Source organism: Canis lupus, chromosome 12 (assembly GCF_048164855.1).
Source record: "Canis lupus baileyi chromosome 12, mCanLup2.hap1, whole genome shotgun sequence".
Classification (NCBI taxonomy): domain Eukaryota; kingdom Metazoa; phylum Chordata; class Mammalia; order Carnivora; family Canidae; genus Canis; species Canis lupus.
The window spans coordinates 25,934,870-25,951,615 of record NC_132849.1 but is presented as its reverse complement, the minus strand read 5'-3'; the positions used below and the strand labels follow the sequence as shown (position 1 = coordinate 25,951,615).

Below are 16,746 nucleotides of genomic sequence, written 5' to 3'. Positions count from 1 at the left end.
ACCTTTGACTCCCAACCCCATGTGCTCAGCATCATGTGTTAATAGCCTCACTTAACAGAGGCAAAGCTGGGGCTGGATGAGGCCACATAGCAGTAAGTGGATCCCAGAACTAAACTGGCTCTCTGACTCTAGAGGCAGTGTCACATTTCACCACAGGCGACACTAGCAGGGAGCAAAAACAGATGGTTCTCTTTAGGCTGGCAGAGTGACCTGTGGACATTGGGGCATTGGAATAGGGATTTGGGGTGTTCTGAAGTTCTCAGACCAATGAAACTTGAATGTTCCATATTTCATTTTGATTGAATAAAGTGAAGCAAGGGCTTCATGCTTACACTATGTCCTTAAAAGGGCTACCTTGTTTAAATCCTAATGTGCCTCATTATGTGCTCGCATGCCCACGAATTTTACGTCAGGAGACGGAACACAGATAAATAAGCTTACGTTAATAAATTAAGTTCTTGGAGGGAAGAAATTTCTAAGGGATGACTCAAGGGTTCACTTCCACTTTCCATCAGTTTCTTTAGTCAGAAGTACAGAGATTTTGATTCTTGGTAAATTTCATTTAGTCCTTAGTGTAAAAGCTAAGAAGTGGAATCTATTTTTACTAATGGTTATAAAAATGCAGCATGTTCTAAACTACTTTGGTGGTAAAGTCCTAAGAGAACAGGAGCTGGCTTTGTTAAACTAGGAAAGTCATTTTGTGGGGCAGAGGGGGTAACTTTTTTTTTTGATGTATCTTTATTTTCCTTATTGCCATTTGCTTTCATTCATTATCTGATTTTTTGTTTCCAGGTTCTGTTCCTGGATTATCCATAGTACCCGATTAAAGTACATTTTATTTTATTGTTTGTGTATTTAGTAGAGTTGCATGTTGTTTTCTTAAAATAGGAGGTGAATGGAGCTTGAGCTCTTTCTTTCCTGAGAAAATAGTTAAACTTTTCATTGATGTGGATTTTTTTCTTCCTCTGTTTATGGTATTTTTTGAGGGCCAGTGTCTTGTGGAAAGTTTTTTTTTCTTTTTTCTTTTTTTCTTAAGATTTTATTTATTTATTCATGAGAGACAGAGAGAGAGTGAGAGAGAGAGAGAGAGAGAGAGGCAGAGACACAGGCAGAGGGAGAAGCAGGCTCCATGCAGGGAGCCCGACGTGGGACTCGATCCTGGGTCTCCAGCATCAGGCCCTGGGCTGAAGGCTGCACTAAACCACTGAGCCACCCGGGCTGCCCAAAAGTTTTTGTTTTTTTTTAAACAAAGTTTAAGAGTCTTCTGACTCTACTTAGCTAGAAAATTCAAATCACAGAATACCCTAATTCTCAAAGTATACTGACCAAAGGCATTAATTGTGATGTCATTTTGCTATGATATTAAGTGGAATAGGATAGCTAACATTTATCTGGGTTTTTGATTGAGAGATGGTCTTTCTGATCCTAAGTGGGATTTGGGAAATCCAGAATTATAAGTAGGTCCTTAGTAAGTTGCTTTAATCAGCATTCTTTCCTACAATTTATGATTATTGCACTGAAAGCAATTTAGCCATTAAGGTAATTTTCTAGTCATAGAAAAATCTGGGTGGAGAGAGGAGAAGGCACTGAATAGATCACATAACTTGTAATTGTGTTCTTTAAGGGAAGAAAACAGAAGGAAAACTTTTTATCTGCCCCCAAAGACTGTGGGATGAGGCAAATGCGTAATACTGGTTTGGGTTTTCCCTCCAGCAAAATAAGACCTTGTCTTTGGAATAAGATGCAGAGTATAATTTTTTATTAATGTTCTTAGCTCAAAGCCTTTGTAAGGGGCTATGTGCACCATCTGACCTTGCCTAGTCTATTCAGCCCGTCTATAATAATTGTCTCTGAGTTTATATAGAGCTTATTGCCACAGTATGTACACTATTTGACAAGCATCCTTTTTATCCTTTGAATTAGTACGTGTGGTTAAATTCCTGGCACTTCTCCATGGCTGCATTTGTGAGTTCCTTTAGCCTTAGTTATGAAACCTGCCATAATATTGGATAGTATTTAACAAGTAACCAATTGATAACAATCTTTAGATCCAGGGCACAGATTTTCTCCAGTTCTCATAAACACCAAAAAGTTTGCAAACACTGCTTCTTAGAATATGTCAGTGGGCATAGCTATTTTTACATTGGTGTGCCTTGTGTTGCCATAAACACAGACCTCCAAATAAGTTACAGGAGACTAGGGCTTAGAAAGTCTGTGAAAAGTTTTAAATTAGATGAATGCACTGGGGTTTACATAAAATCCCTTGCTTGGGCATCTGATAGACAACCGCCCTTATTAGAGGACCCGCCATGAACATGTGCAGCGTTGTGAAGAGACACTCGTAAGTGGGCATTCTTCTCTTATATGGTCATGCACATTAGGACACCCTCAACCCTCTCGAGGTTCCTCTGCCCGAACTCCCACCCTTTAGAGAGTGGACTCTAAGTCACTAATACTCAGGGCTTTATAATACTGCCCCTGAAAGATAATTTCTGACCATCCTCCTGCCTCTAGTCTGTATGATAACCCTTCTGTTTTTTTCCTCCATGATATTTAAAACTCTTTGTGATAATGTATTCATCCAGTCATTTGTTGGCTGTCTAGTTCTTCCTCACCATAAAGAATCAATGTCTGTTGGGTGCACTAGAGTAGACTGGAGGGCTAACCCAGTGCCTGGGCATATAGTATTCTCTCAATAAATATTTATTGACTGGATGACTAGTTTAGAGGAGAAATAGACCAGAAATGTGTGAAAAAATACTAAAGCATAAAACCAAAATATAAAAGCAAGAATGTAACAAACTGTAGCCAGACCGAATTTATGTGAAGATGCCAAAAATATGCTGGAGTAACTAGAACCAGATGAGATTATGGAGAGGAGGTGTAGGGAACTGGATAAGTTTGGAGCTGTCTTGATCTAGAACAGTGGGCAAATGGTAAAGGTGGAAGCCAGCCAGGAAGCCTAGGTCATGTGCTTTAGGAGGCAGTTTGCTCTCCAGCTGGGAGGCCCAAGCACAGGCCTAGTGAAACCGGGGCAGGACAATACAGGGGTATAAGGGAGGGCTCTTGCTAGTATGTGGCTTCCAAGCAGATGATTAGGAATTAGAATGTGTTTTCATATTTGCCTTCTTTCTTACCTCATTTGGTTTGTAGGATGGCCAACCACTGGCGGGGTTGATCCAAGATCACATGGTTTCGGGTGCGAACATGACCATTCGAGGTTGCTTTTTCACTCGGGAGCAGTATATGGAGCTGCTATACCGAGGGCTCACAGACAAAGTGGGGCGCGTGAAGCTCTTTCCTCCTGCCATCCTGAAGCCCTTTCCACTGTGGACAGGAAAACAGGTAATTGGGAGAAGAAGAAAAAGGAAACAGACCACTTGTGTAAAAGATTTCACCCCCAGTAGAGTCCAGGCCAGACATAGAGAAATGGCAGATCAGATGATCTGGAACTGAACCCACAGAATTGCTGAGATATGCCTGTGTGATCTATAAGACTTTCTCTTTGGTGGGGTTCCTGGGTCTGGGGGGTTTTACAGGAATGTCTACTAAGAGTGGACTGCACAGTGTCTGTCCTCAATGTCCTCATAATGCAAATGTGGTGGGTTTAGGCAGTGATACCCATGATGTTGATGGTGGAAGTAGTATTTTTGTTGGTAGGGGGCAAGTGCTTTACATCTGTTATTTTACTTAATCCTCACAACCAACCTGCAGAGACCATTATTATTATCACCATTTAGCAGACAAGGATACTGAGGCTTTAGAGAACTTAAATGACATGCCCAAAAGTCTATAGGAGACAGATTTGGAATTCAAACCCAAGATTCTTAACCCCTAAGACATCATGCTATGCTTCCTGTCAAAGTAATGAAATAATGATGTAGGTGTTGATCAAATAATGAGGGTTCAGTAGAGTGTGTGTTTCTGCTGTTGCCTGGGTCTCCAGGTTCAGCCTTGAGGCCCAACTCCTAATCAGCTGTGTGACCTTGGCTCTGTGGGCCTCCTTTCTTCATCTAAAATACAAAGGATTCAGGGTGATGATCTCTAAGGTCTCTTCCCACTCAGTAGTTGTTGAAGCCTGAGCACCTGTGACCTGACTGATTTTTAGTTGTTAAACCAACCTTGCATTCTGGAATAACCCTTGTTGTAAGATATTACCCTGTCTATATATTTTTTAATTCAGTTTACTCAAGTTTTGTGTAGAATATTTTTGTGTTTGCGTTTGTGAGGAATACAAGCAAACCTCATTTTATTGCACTTTGCTTTATTATACTTTGCAAATACTGTGTTTTTTACTCATTGAAGGTTTGTGGCTACCCTGTGTTCAGGCAGTTTTGTATGTTTATGTTCATTTTTCATTGCATTTATTGGTGCCATTTTTCCAGTAGCATTTGCTTTCTTCATGTCTCTGTCACATTTTGGTGATTCTCACAAAATTTCAAACTATTTCTTTACTATATTTGTTATGGTGATCCGTGATTAGTGATTACAACTCAAAGCTCAGGTGATGGTTAGCATATTTAGCAATAAAGTAATTCAACTTAGTTAACATATAGTGTATTACTAGTTTCAGAGGTAGAGTTTAGTGATTCATCAGTTGCATATAACACCCAGTGCTCATTATGTCCCGTGCCCTCCTTAATGTCCATCACTCAGTTACCCCATCCCCCCATGCGCCTCCCCTCCAGCAACCCTGTTTGTTTCGTATGGTTAAGAGTCTTTTATGGTTTCTCTCCCTCTCTGTTTTTATCTTATTTTATTTTTCTTTTCCTTCCCCTATGTTCATCTGTCTTGTTTCTTAACTTCCACATATGAGTGAAGCAATAAAGTATTTTTTAATTAAGGTATATATATAGGGTTTTTAGATGTAATACTAGTTAGTGTGCACTTCATAAACTACAGTACAGTGTAAACATAACTTCTGTATGTGCTGGGAAACTAGAAATTCATTTGACTCACTTTTTGTTACAGTTGCTTTATTGTGGTGGTCTGGAACTTGACCCACAGTATCTCTAAGATATGCTTGCGTTGATCTGTAGTTTTCTTCTCTTGTAATATCTTTGCCTGGTTTTGGTATTGGGGTAATGCAGACTTCATAGAATGAGTTGGGAAATACTTCCTCTTCTTTGGTTTTCTGTAAGTTTGTGTATATTGGTACTATTTCTTTTTTTCTTAAATGTATGGTCAAATTAGCCAAAGAATCCATTTGGAACTGAACTTTTCTTCATAGAAAGATTCTTTACTTAAAATGTCTATTTTTCTAACACATCTATAGGGCTCTCGAGGTTGTCTGTTTCTTCTTGAATGAGCCTCAGTACTTTGTTTTTAAAGGAATTTGTCCCATCTCATAAGTCATTGAATTTATGGGCATAAAATAATTCATAATATTCTTTTACTGTTCTGTTCTATCTATAGACTCTATAGGTGTGTCAACTCTGTCATTTCTGATATTGGTGATTTGTGTCTTTTTTTTTTTTTTTTTAATTTCTATACTCAAACTCATGACCCTGAGATCAAGAGTCTCATGCTTTACTGACTAAGCCAACCAGGCTCCTTGATTTGTGTCTTTTTTGTGTGTGTCTTGATCAGTTTGCTTAGAGATTTATTAGTTTTGCTGTCCATCAGGTTCATTGACTTTCTCTATTTTTCTTGTTTTCTATCATTGATTTCACTTTGATCTTAATTTTTCTCATTTTCTGTTTACTTTGGATTTGATTTGCTCTTCTTTGTCTTGTCATTTAAGGTTGAAGCTGGAATCATTGATATGAGACCGTTTTTTCCCCTTTTTTCAATGTAGGCATTTCATAAATTTTCTCCCTAAATTCTGCTTAAGTAACATCATATAAGTTACTATGTTGTATTTTCATTTTCATTCGTTTCAAACTCTTTCTAATTTTCCTTTTGATTTCTTTTTGACCCATGAGTTCATTAAAAGTTCATTATTTAATTTCTATATATTTAGAGATTTTCCAGATATCTTTCTTGAGGATTTCTAACCGAATTCCATTGAGAGAATATACATTGAGTGACTAGACTCCTTTTAAATTTATTGACATTTGTTTATGAGATTATTTTACAGTGATGTATGTTGGTAAATATTGTGTATGCTCGTAAATATATAATCAGATGTTTTTAAATGGGATGCTCTAAAAATGTCAGGTTTAGTTAATAAATGGTTCAAGTCTACTCTATCTTTGTTTGATCATCGTCCTTCATTGCCTGGTGTTCATTGTCTTAAAAACCATTGTTTCATGTTCATGTCTGCTCTTATTTTTTGTGAAAGAGTCATCCAGTCATTATTGCTCTATCCTAGCCAGAAATGGAAGTCAGTTTAACAAAATAGATGGGGATTTTGCCATTTAGGATTAAAATCTAGAAGTGGTTTAGTTCAAGGAGTGATGAGTATTATCTATAAAAGCCAGACAGTAAATATTTTAGGCTTTGCAGGTCATATAGTCTCTGTTGCAACTACTCAGCTTTGCCATTGTAACATGAAAGCAGCCATGCTTAGACAACACATAATGAGCATGACTGTGATCTGATTAACTTTATTTATAAAAGCAGGTAGTAAGCCAGGTTAGGCCTATAGGCTACATTTTGCTGACCCCTGATTTAGTTGGCTGTATGTATTTGTCTGCTTTATTATTTCTATTTCTGTTATTTTTATTATTCTATTTAGATGTTTTTATTTTGTAAGCCATCTGAAGTTATCTTAGAAGTGAATGATTATGTTTTAAGTAATTAAGTGTCCACAATTTATTAGAATTTTGTTTAAATGTAAACAGTATGCTCAAAATAGAACTAAGTAGTGGACAAAGAACATATATCTAGAGCCATAAATATCTTGATTCCTTTCAGTCTGGGAATCCAGCCAAAGGAAACCATATGAAATGTAGAAAAAGCTACTTAAAAAAAAACAGTCTGTTACACCATGGTTTATAGTGGTGGAAAATTAGAAAAACCTAGATACTTAACATTGGCACTAAGTAAATTGTGGAACATCCATTTGTGAAGATGCTGTGTAGCTGTTTAAAATAGTGATTTTTAAAAGACCATGTAGTGAGAGGTCTGGGAAATGTTCTGACCTAATGTTGAAAGCAGAAATAGACTACAGCATTCTATGTGTGATCACAGTGGTAGTGATGTTAAGCGTCTCTGTGAGAAAAAGTATGGCATGAAAAAGATCAGAATGATAGAATAACTTGGTTTCTGTTAGAAAGAATTTCTTTTTCATTTTGTAATGTTTCTGGGTTAAGACTACTACTATTAATTAAAACTAGAAAATAGGCCCAGATTTTACTTGTGTCACAGTCATTTTTCAGTATTTCTTATGAGATTACCACAGGCTGTTATTTCTTTGCAAGCAGGTGTAAAAGAGAAGAGGGACTGTCCTGCACAAGAATCTGTTAGTGGCTCAGTCTGGATTCTGCAGAGAAAAGCCACATTTAGAATCAGGAGATAAGGAGCTTAGCTTGGGCAGTTTATTTATACTGCCCTGGAAAATGAAGTCTTAGGCTCCTTCTCCAGGGCATTTCATGCAGCCTCTTGAGTGCTTTTCTTTCCCTTTAAGAATCTGAGGTCTCAGCATTTGTTCAAAGAGCATATAAAGAAAAAGGATTTTCCTGTCATTGCACGTCTCAAGTGTACAGCTCAATGAATGTTCACAAAGTGAGTACACTTTTGTGTCACCCAGATCAGAAAGTAGAATCTTACCAGCACTCTCAGAAGACCCCTCCCCAAAGGTAGCCCCTAACCTGACTTCTAACACTGTCTCTTTTTTTGAACTTCATATAAATGGACTCCTTTGGTAAATCATATCTCTGTGTAAGTTACTCGTGGTATCACATTATAGCAGGAGTTCATTCGTTTTCATTGCTGTGTAGTATTCCATTATGTAACCATACCGTCATATATTTATCCTTTTTCTCTTGAATGACGTGGCTTGTCTTCATTTGGCTTTTACAAATGGGGCTACGATCATCATTCTTATATATATCTTGTTGAAAATTTTTGTGGATTTTGGTGGCTAGATGCCAAGGAATCAAATTGCTGAATCATAAGGTCTATGTTTAACATTAATAGCTTTATTAATAGACATTTTTCCAAAGTGCTTATAGCACTTTACAGTTCTACCAGTAGGGCTTAAAAATCTAGTTACTTCTTGGGATGCCTGAGTGGCTCAGCAATTGAGTATCTGTCTTTGGCTCAGGGCATGCCCTGAGCCCGGAGTCCAAGGATCAAGTCCCACATAGGGCTCCCCGCAGGGAGCCTGCTTCTCTCCCTCTGCCTGTGTCTCTGCGTCTCTCTTTCTGTGTCTCTCATGGATAAATGAATAAATAATCTTTAAAAAAAAGAAAAGAAATCTAGTTACTTTTTATGCTCAGTGGAACTTGATATTATTGTACCATGTGTTTGTTTCTATTAGTTTAATTTTAGCTATTCAGATGGATGTGTAGTAGCACCTTATTATGGTTTTAATTTGCATTTTCTTAATAACAAGTGAGGTTGAGTACCTCTTCATATGCTTATTGGCCCTTAGAACATCATTTGTGAAGGGCTTGTTCAAGTCTTTTGCTTGTTTTCTATTCCACACCATTTTCTTATGAATAGGTAAGAGGTTTTTTTTTACATATTTTCTTGTGTTGGTCCATTGCCAAATTTTTGCCTTTTTACCTAGTGCTGTTTTCTTTCTTTTTTTTTTTTTTTTTAAGATTTAATTTAATATTCAGGAGAGACACAGAGAGAGAGGCAGAGACACAGGCAGAGGGAGAAGCAGGCTCCATGCAGGGAGCCTGATGTGGGACTTGATCCCAGGTCTCCAGGATCATGCCCTGGGCCAAAGGCAGGCACTAAACCGCTGAGCCACCCAGGGATCCCCCTAGTGCTGTTTTCTAGTGATCAGAGCTATTTTATTAATGTAATTCACCAAATTTGCCTTTCATAGCTAGTCCAATATAAGTATGCCTGTCTTGAGGGCACAAAGTTTATTCCCCTGTGTTATTGTCTAGTAGCTTTACCGTTTTACTTTCACACTTAGGTCTACTTGTCTGCCTGGAATTGATATTTGTGGGTGTGTATGACATGAGGTAGAGGATTCCTTTTTGTCCCATATGGCCCCAGGTGCCCCAGGGATATACATTTCAAAACTTTTTTTTTTTTTTTTCAAAACTTTTCTTTTTAAGGAATCCTTTTAACTTTTTAAAACATGTTTGGGGTGTCTGGGTGGCTCAGTCACTTAAGCATCTGCTTTTGGCTCAGGTCATGATCCTGGTGTCCTGGGATAGAATCCTGCCTCTGGCTCCCTGCTCAGCAGAGTCTGCTTCTTCCTCTGCCGGTGCCCCTGCTCCTGATCAGGCTCTCTCTCTCTCACATAAATAAAATATTTTTTAAAAAATAAAAGATTTTTAAAGTTCAGTACAGTCTTAGTATTAAAAAAATTCATTTATAATTTTTATAAATACTGCTACCCTTCACAGTCTAAGAGAACATTGCAGATGGTCTTTTCTCCCTAGCATAATAAGTTTATGACCAGAAAGTAAATTAAACACTTCTAGAATGTTATTTCAGGAAGAAGCTTAAAATCATCTTGTCTGACTCCCATGTTTTTCTTATTGATGTAATTCATATTTAACATTAAATTTATCATCTTTTTAAAGGGTATAAATCAGTGATTTTTCTTATGTCTGCTGTGTTGTACAACAATCACCACTAGCTAATTCCAGAACATTTCCATCATCACTGAACGAAACCTTGTACCTATTATCATTGGTCCCAATTCCTTCCTCCCTCATTCCCTGACAGTCCCTTTCTGTCTCTGTGAATTTATCTATTTTGGACATTTCTTGTAAGCGATATCATACAAAATGTAGCCTTTTGTGACTGACTTAGTATAATACTTTCAAAATACATTCATGTTGTAGCATGAATAGTACTTCATTCTTTTTTATGGCTAGGTGATATCCCAGCATATGGAAATACATCATTTTGTTTGTTAGTTAATAAATGGACAATTTAGGTTGTTCCCCTCTTTATTATTATAAATAAAGCTGCAGTGTATATTCATGTACCAGTTTTTGTGTGGATATGTACTTCAGTTCTCTTGGCAATATAGCTAAGAGTAGACTTGCTGGGTCATATCTTAATGCTATTTTTTAACGTTTTGAGGAACTACCAAACTGTTTTCCAAAACAGCTGTTACCATTTTACATTTGTACCAGCATGAGCATTCTAATTACTTCACATCCATACCAATGCTTGCTTCTTGCTTACTTGCTTGTTATCTTACTGGGTATGAAGTGGTATCTCATTGTGGTTTTGATTTGCATTTACCTAATGACTAATGATATTGAGCATCTTTTCATGTGCTTACTGGCCATTAATCATACCTTCTTTGGAGAAGTGTTATTCAGGCCTTTGTCCGTACGGTTTAACTGGACTGCTCGTCTTCTTATTGTTGAGTTCTAGGAGTTCTCTATATATCTTAGCTATTAGATCTGTATTACATATTTATTTTTGCAGATATTTTCTCCCATTCTGTGGGTTGTCTTTTCACTTTCTTGCGTCCTTTGACACTAAAATTTTTATTTTGAAAAATTTATCTTTTTCTTTTGTTGCTTTTGCTTTTGGTGTCATATCTAAGAAACTGTTGCCTAATCCAAGATCACACAGATTTATAGCTATTTTGCCACCTAAGAGTTGACAGGGTTGTAACCATTACATTTAGATCTTTGATTCACTTTGAGTCCATTTTTGTATATGGTATGAAGTGGGAGTTCATCTTCATCTTTTTGCACATGGATATTCAGTTGGCACCATTTATTGAACATTCTTAGCACTCTTGTCAAAATCAATGAACTATATATGTAAGGGTTTATTTAAGGACTCTTCCATTGATCAGTATGTCTAATATATCTATCATTATGCCATTATTGTGTCCTAATAACTGTAACTTTGTTGTTTTAAAGTCTGGAAGTATGAGTCTAATAGCTTTGTTCTTCTTTTTGAAGATTGTTTTGGCTTAGTCAGAGTCTTGCATTTCCTTGTGAATTTTAGAATCAGCTTATTCATTTATATAGAATTGACAGTTGGAATTTCGATAGGGATTGCATTGAACCTGTAGATCGATTTGGGGACTGCTGCCATCTTAACAATATTAAGTCTTCTGATCCATGATATCTTTCTATTTATTTAGATTTTCTTTAATTTCTTTCAACATTGTGTTAGACTTTAAGCATTATGACTTTTACACTTATTTGATTATATTTATTCCTGAATATTTTATTTTTGATGCTTTTATAAATGGAATTATTTTGTTAATTTCATTTTCAAATTGTCATTGTTAATGTATAGATTTAGTCAATTTTTTCTATTGACCTTGTATTGTTCAGCTTTGCTTAAAGTCATTTACTAGCTCTTAATAATTTTTTTGTGGATTCTAGGGTTTTACATATAAATGATCATGTCATCTACAAATAGAGGTAGTTTTACTTCTCTCCAGTCTGGATGCCTTTTATTTCTTTTCTTGCCCAATTGCCCTGGTCAATACTTCTAGTACATTGTTGAATAGAAATGGGAAGAGCACGCATCTTTTGTTTTGTTCCTGATCTTAGGCAAAAAGTGTCTATGTCTAGTCTTAGACCATTGAGTGTGTGTGTGTGTGTATGTAAGATTTATTTATTTTGAGAGAGAGAGGGAGGGAGCATGCATGGGATGGGGGAGGGGAAGATGCAGAGGGAGAGAGAATCTCAAGCAGACTCCCCACTGAACATGGAGTCTGACACAGGGTTTGATCCCACAACCATGAGATCATGAGCCAAAATCAAGAGTCAGCTGCTTAACCAACTGAGCCACCCAGGCACCCCAACCATTGAGTGTATCAGCTGTGAGTTTTTCATAGGTGCCTCCCCTTTATGAGGTTGATGCCATTCCCTTCTATTGCTCTTCTGCTGAGTGTTTTTTCATGAAAGGGTATTGTTGGAGTTTTTCAAATGCTTTTCTTTTTCTGCCCTTTTGATTTTATAGATGAGCTGGTAGGTCATATTTCCTTGTCCTCAGAAGGTTGGATCTGTGTGCTATAACCTTGCACACAGACTTCCTCTTCTGACTCTGCCCAGCCAGGCAGTCCACACTGTGGTGGTTTAGTTGAGGTGTAGCTTGTGATCAGCACTGTAGGGAAACCTCACGCTCCTGCCTTTACTTCCTTACCCTTGCCTGGCAGTGCTAGTAGCCTTCTGGAGAGAGTGAGTCATGACCCTTTGGGTCATCTTTTGTTGAGATAGAGTGTTGTCTGCTTTCTTTAAAGATGCTACTGCCAGTTGTCCTCCTGCTTCTGGTATGCATGCATGAAAGACAACTGCCTTTGTAAGTGTTCTGACCCCATTGTGTGCATATAAAGATACTACTTCTTGGGGCCTGGTACAGCTGTACAAAGAGCTGTTTATTAATGCCTGCTGATGGCTCCCAGCCCCTCCTTAATGGTCATGCCTGTGGACTGGCCCATTTGCACCTTGCCTGCTACATCTTTGGGAATGCATGCTTTTGCCCCCTCTAGAGTCATGGTTCTACACAGGACAGTCCCCTTTGGGAATGAAGGTTCTACCAAAAACAGACTGATTGATACATGACTCTTCCCAGCACCAGGCCCATTGTAAGCACTCAATATAGCATTGCTGAACGAACAAGTGGATTTTATCTATTCTACAAATGAGTAGTGCTAAGCTGAAGAGCAGTCATTTTGTCCCACAGTATATTACCAGTCAGTCAGTGGCAGACCAGACACTGGAACAGCCTCTCATCCCTGAAGTTTCTCAGTGAGGTTTCTCAGGCCTCCTCTGTGAAGCTCTTCAGTGGAAGAACCCTCAATTGTTAGTCTTTGTAGCCTTTCCTTCCTTGGTGCTCCCCGGAAAGTCAAAGCTATTCTGTGGGGTGATGTTACTGACTGTATATAATAATTGACTTTTACTTTGATGCAGCCTGAAAATGAGAGAAGAATGTTCTTCAACCTTTGCCTTGGTCCTGGAACTGACATCGTGTTAGGGCTGACCTCTGATAGGAGGGCAGCACCACAACCCCTACCACTGGGGTGGTTCACCCACTGTCATGGCTTTCACTTTTTTAACACATACTCAAATCTTTCATTACTATGCCCCCACAGCAGTTTATTTTTTTCTTCTCCTTCATTTGGTCTATTCAGGGACTTAATTTTTCAGGTCTAGAAGACTGTTCACCCTAAGAACTATTTTAGGAGGGGCACCTGGATGGCTCAGTCAGTTAAGCATCTGCCTTCAGCTCAGGTCATGATCCCAGAGTCTTGGGATCGAGCCCCGAGTCAGGCTCCCTGCTCCTCAGGGAGCCTACTTCTCCCTCTCCCTCTCCCTCTGCTCCTCCCCCACCCTTGTGAGTGCTGTGTGTGTGTGCACGCATGCGCACACAAGTGTGTACTCTCAAAAAAAGCAGGGGGAGGGTATTTTAGGAAATAATCCCAGTAAAGTTCTTAATGGTATATGTTTGTTTCTGTTCCTAAGCCCTCTCCTAAGCCATGTAAGTGGAAAACAGATCAGCTTATCCTACAAAGGTGGAAATGCCTGTTTTTCTTGCTTCATCTACAGATCATCAGAATGGAGTGGTCTGGCTTTTCAGGATGGACAGGGACAGGAGATCCTAAAAGGGAATTTCTCAACTTTTCTCCCCACAATCAGCATTATCTTTTTTTTTTCCAGGTTGTGTCAACACTGCTTATAAACATAATCCCAGAGGACCACATCCCACTGAGCTTATCTGGAAAAGCGAAGATCAGTGGCAAAGCCTGGGTGCAGGAGTCTCCTCGGCCCGTCCCCGGCTTTAACCCTGACTCTATGTGCGAGTCCCAGGTGTGGTTGCCTAGATGTGCAGGTCGGAGTCATTTCATCCCAGGTTTAGACACATCGATTTAAAACAGACAGAGAAAGGGAGGCAGATACATAGAATCAGGTGTTGTGGTTCATAAGACAGGGAGGTGTGCCCAAGTTGGTGTCACTTTTCATTTTAGAAAGACTCAGAGTTGATTGGTAGCATTGACCCTCAGTGTAAATCTCACAACCCATAGGGGAGCAGGAGGCCTCTGGATTCAATTCTGCAAAACTTGGAAATCCGGAACGTACTGTTATCCCTTGAGACCCCTGCATGGCTCGAAATCATGGAGCTGCTGTGAGGTTCTAGGCCTTGGGGATTAGGCCTAGGGTAGTCAAACCTGGGCACAGCACCCTTGCAAGTGAGCAAGGCAGTGGCCCCACACTAAAGATTTCCAAGGCCTTAAGTCCCCAGCTCACAAGTGCTTTGTCACAGCATCTAGCAACATTCCATTTAGAACTGAAGCTGATGCTTTTCTTTCTCTTTATAGATTATATGCTTAATGTGTGCTACATTATGCGGCTAGCAGTCCTTGCTTTAATTAGCTTCTGATGCTTTAACCCAACTTTAGAAAATACGAACGCCTTAAAAGATGTTAGAAAGGTTATGTTGTTCTTGCTTCTAGGGTCAAGGGAGGGAGCGTGTAGGCCAAGGTTGTGGTTACAGAGTTTATACTCTAGATGTTCTCATTTCTAGTCATAAGGTCCTTGTAAAGGGTACTTGACCTCAAGTTGGTAGGAGGGGGTTGTGTAGGAGGACACGTAAACACACCGAAATGTCTCTGTGTGTGTGTGTGTGGTATAGTCCCTAGAAAAAAATAATTTAAAAATATTGGTCTCTATGTCCTCATCTCCTTTATTTAGGAAAAAAATATATTCCATTTATACCCTACATCTTTCTTTTTTGTTGTTTTATGCGTTATAAGTTTTTACTAAATTCTAGTTAGTATAGTGTAATATTAGTTTCCAGAGTAGAATTTAGTGATTCATCACTCCCTGCAACTTTCCATCAAGGACTTGAGGCAGGTTACAGTGGAGGAACCTACACAGTAAGGTTAATAAAACACAGAGAAAGGAGGGGGTAGCTCACACACACTGGAGGTGTCCCCTCCATTCAGCATTGGTGACTGTCCTCTCCACAGGTGATCATCAGAGAAGGGGAACTACTCTGTGGTGTGCTGGACAAAGCGCACTATGGGAGCTCTGCCTATGGCCTGGTCCACTGCTGCTATGAGATCTATGGCGGGGAGACCAGCGGCAAGGTTCTTACCTGCCTGGCACGCCTCTTCACCGCCTACCTACAACTCTATAGAGGTTTCACCTTGGGTGAGTGCTGGGCAAGTGGCCCTGGGGCCCCCTTTCTCCTAGCCAGCACACTCATTGGGATGTCTCCCTCACTCTACTAGCAGCTTCCTGGGGAATGGCCAGACTTCTTGTATACCTCTTTCCTCTCTTGGCTGCCAGCAACACATCACAGACCTGGTCCTTCTCCATGTTCTCCACCCCTCCCCCACAGCCAGCATTTCTTCACGCATTTTGGTCCCCACCCCCTTCCCCACCACAGCCTCTATGGTTTTCTGTCCCTGAGCCTGATTTTTCACACTCAAGCCTACCTCCATCCTCTCCTATAAGTGTGCTTCCGAAATTCCTTGAGCGGTCTGTGCTCCACAAAGGGCCTTCCCTATCATCAGAACTGGCCATACTTCCCCCAGGTCAGAAACACAATGTTGGAGCAGACCTGTTGGGGTGACCTAATGTAGGAAGAGGAACTACCTTGTTTCCTCCCTGGAAATGAACACACACCATTTTAGCAAGGTGGCCTTGATAGAGATTACAAGTGTACTGTTACTTCCTGAGCCCTTCTGCAGTGTTCCTATGAGGAGCAAGTGACATGCTTCATGTTGAACATGAGCCACTGTGTGTGTTGGAATTGTCTAGTTCATGGTACCCTTAGTACCTTGAACCTTAGTGGTGGAAGTAAGACTCTGCTTTGCAGGCTTGCTTGTGCGCAGACATGGTCAGAATCTCATCATTGGGATTCTAGCTGAAGGCCTGCCTCAGCTTGAGCTTGTTCACTTGCCTGCAGTGGGGCCTATGTAGTTATAGGATAGATATCAATTGTGGAAAAGTAAAAATAAATACAAACATGATAGTAATTGAAAGTCACCCAGTATTCAATCATCAGAAATGATGACTAATACTGATTTGATGTATGTCTTTCTAGACTTGCCAGTATAAATGCATTCAGAAAACAGTGAGATCCTACACTACACAGTTTGGTAATCTTTTCATTCCCATTATGGAATGTATTTATAAATCTCCTAAAATAAGCCTACAGCCTCAGGTCTAGGGCCACAGTTTATTCCAGTTGTGTAGTTGTACCACAGTTTATTTAACCAGTTGCTATAATTAAACATTTAGGCAGTTTCCTGGTCTACACTTTATTGCCAGGAAGAGGGCCCTGGAACAAACATTTTTAAAAATGAAAAGTAAGGACGCCTGGGTGGCTCAGTCTGTTAAGTGTCTGTTTTCGGCCCAGGTCATGATCCCAGGGTCCTAGGATCGAGTCCCACATTGGGCTCCTTGCTCAGTGAGGAGCCTGCTTCTCCCTCTGCCTGCCACTCCCTGTGTGTGTTCTCTGTCTCTGACAAATAAATAAAATATTAAAAGAAAGAAAAGAAGAGGAAGATGCCACACCCTGATCACAGTGGAGGACCACACCCAACAAACCGAGCCATGCCTACAGCTCTCCTTGCACATGCCCCTGAGTGCAAAGGCCTTCTAGAAACCACAAGACTGAGAAAGGGAGCTGGGCCAAGCTGGGCACAACTCTGGGGGAAGGGCGGGTTAGAGAAGTCAC

General features: G+C 39.7%; 1 protein-coding gene across 2 annotated transcripts in view; it reads left to right on the top strand.

The window, feature by feature from the left end:
- The window catches only part of POLR1A (RNA polymerase I subunit A), a 69,756-nt gene that overhangs the window by 28,204 nt on the left and 24,806 nt on the right, over nt 1-16,746 (top strand). For both annotated transcript variants that reach the window (XM_072770079.1, XM_072770080.1), the window contains 3 exons: nt 3,154-3,345; nt 13,719-13,868; nt 15,029-15,212. In XM_072770079.1, coding sequence (XP_072626180.1) covers nt 3,154-3,345; nt 13,719-13,868; nt 15,029-15,212 — 526 coding nt within the window. The remainder of the gene's footprint in view (nt 1-3,153; nt 3,346-13,718; nt 13,869-15,028; nt 15,213-16,746) is intronic.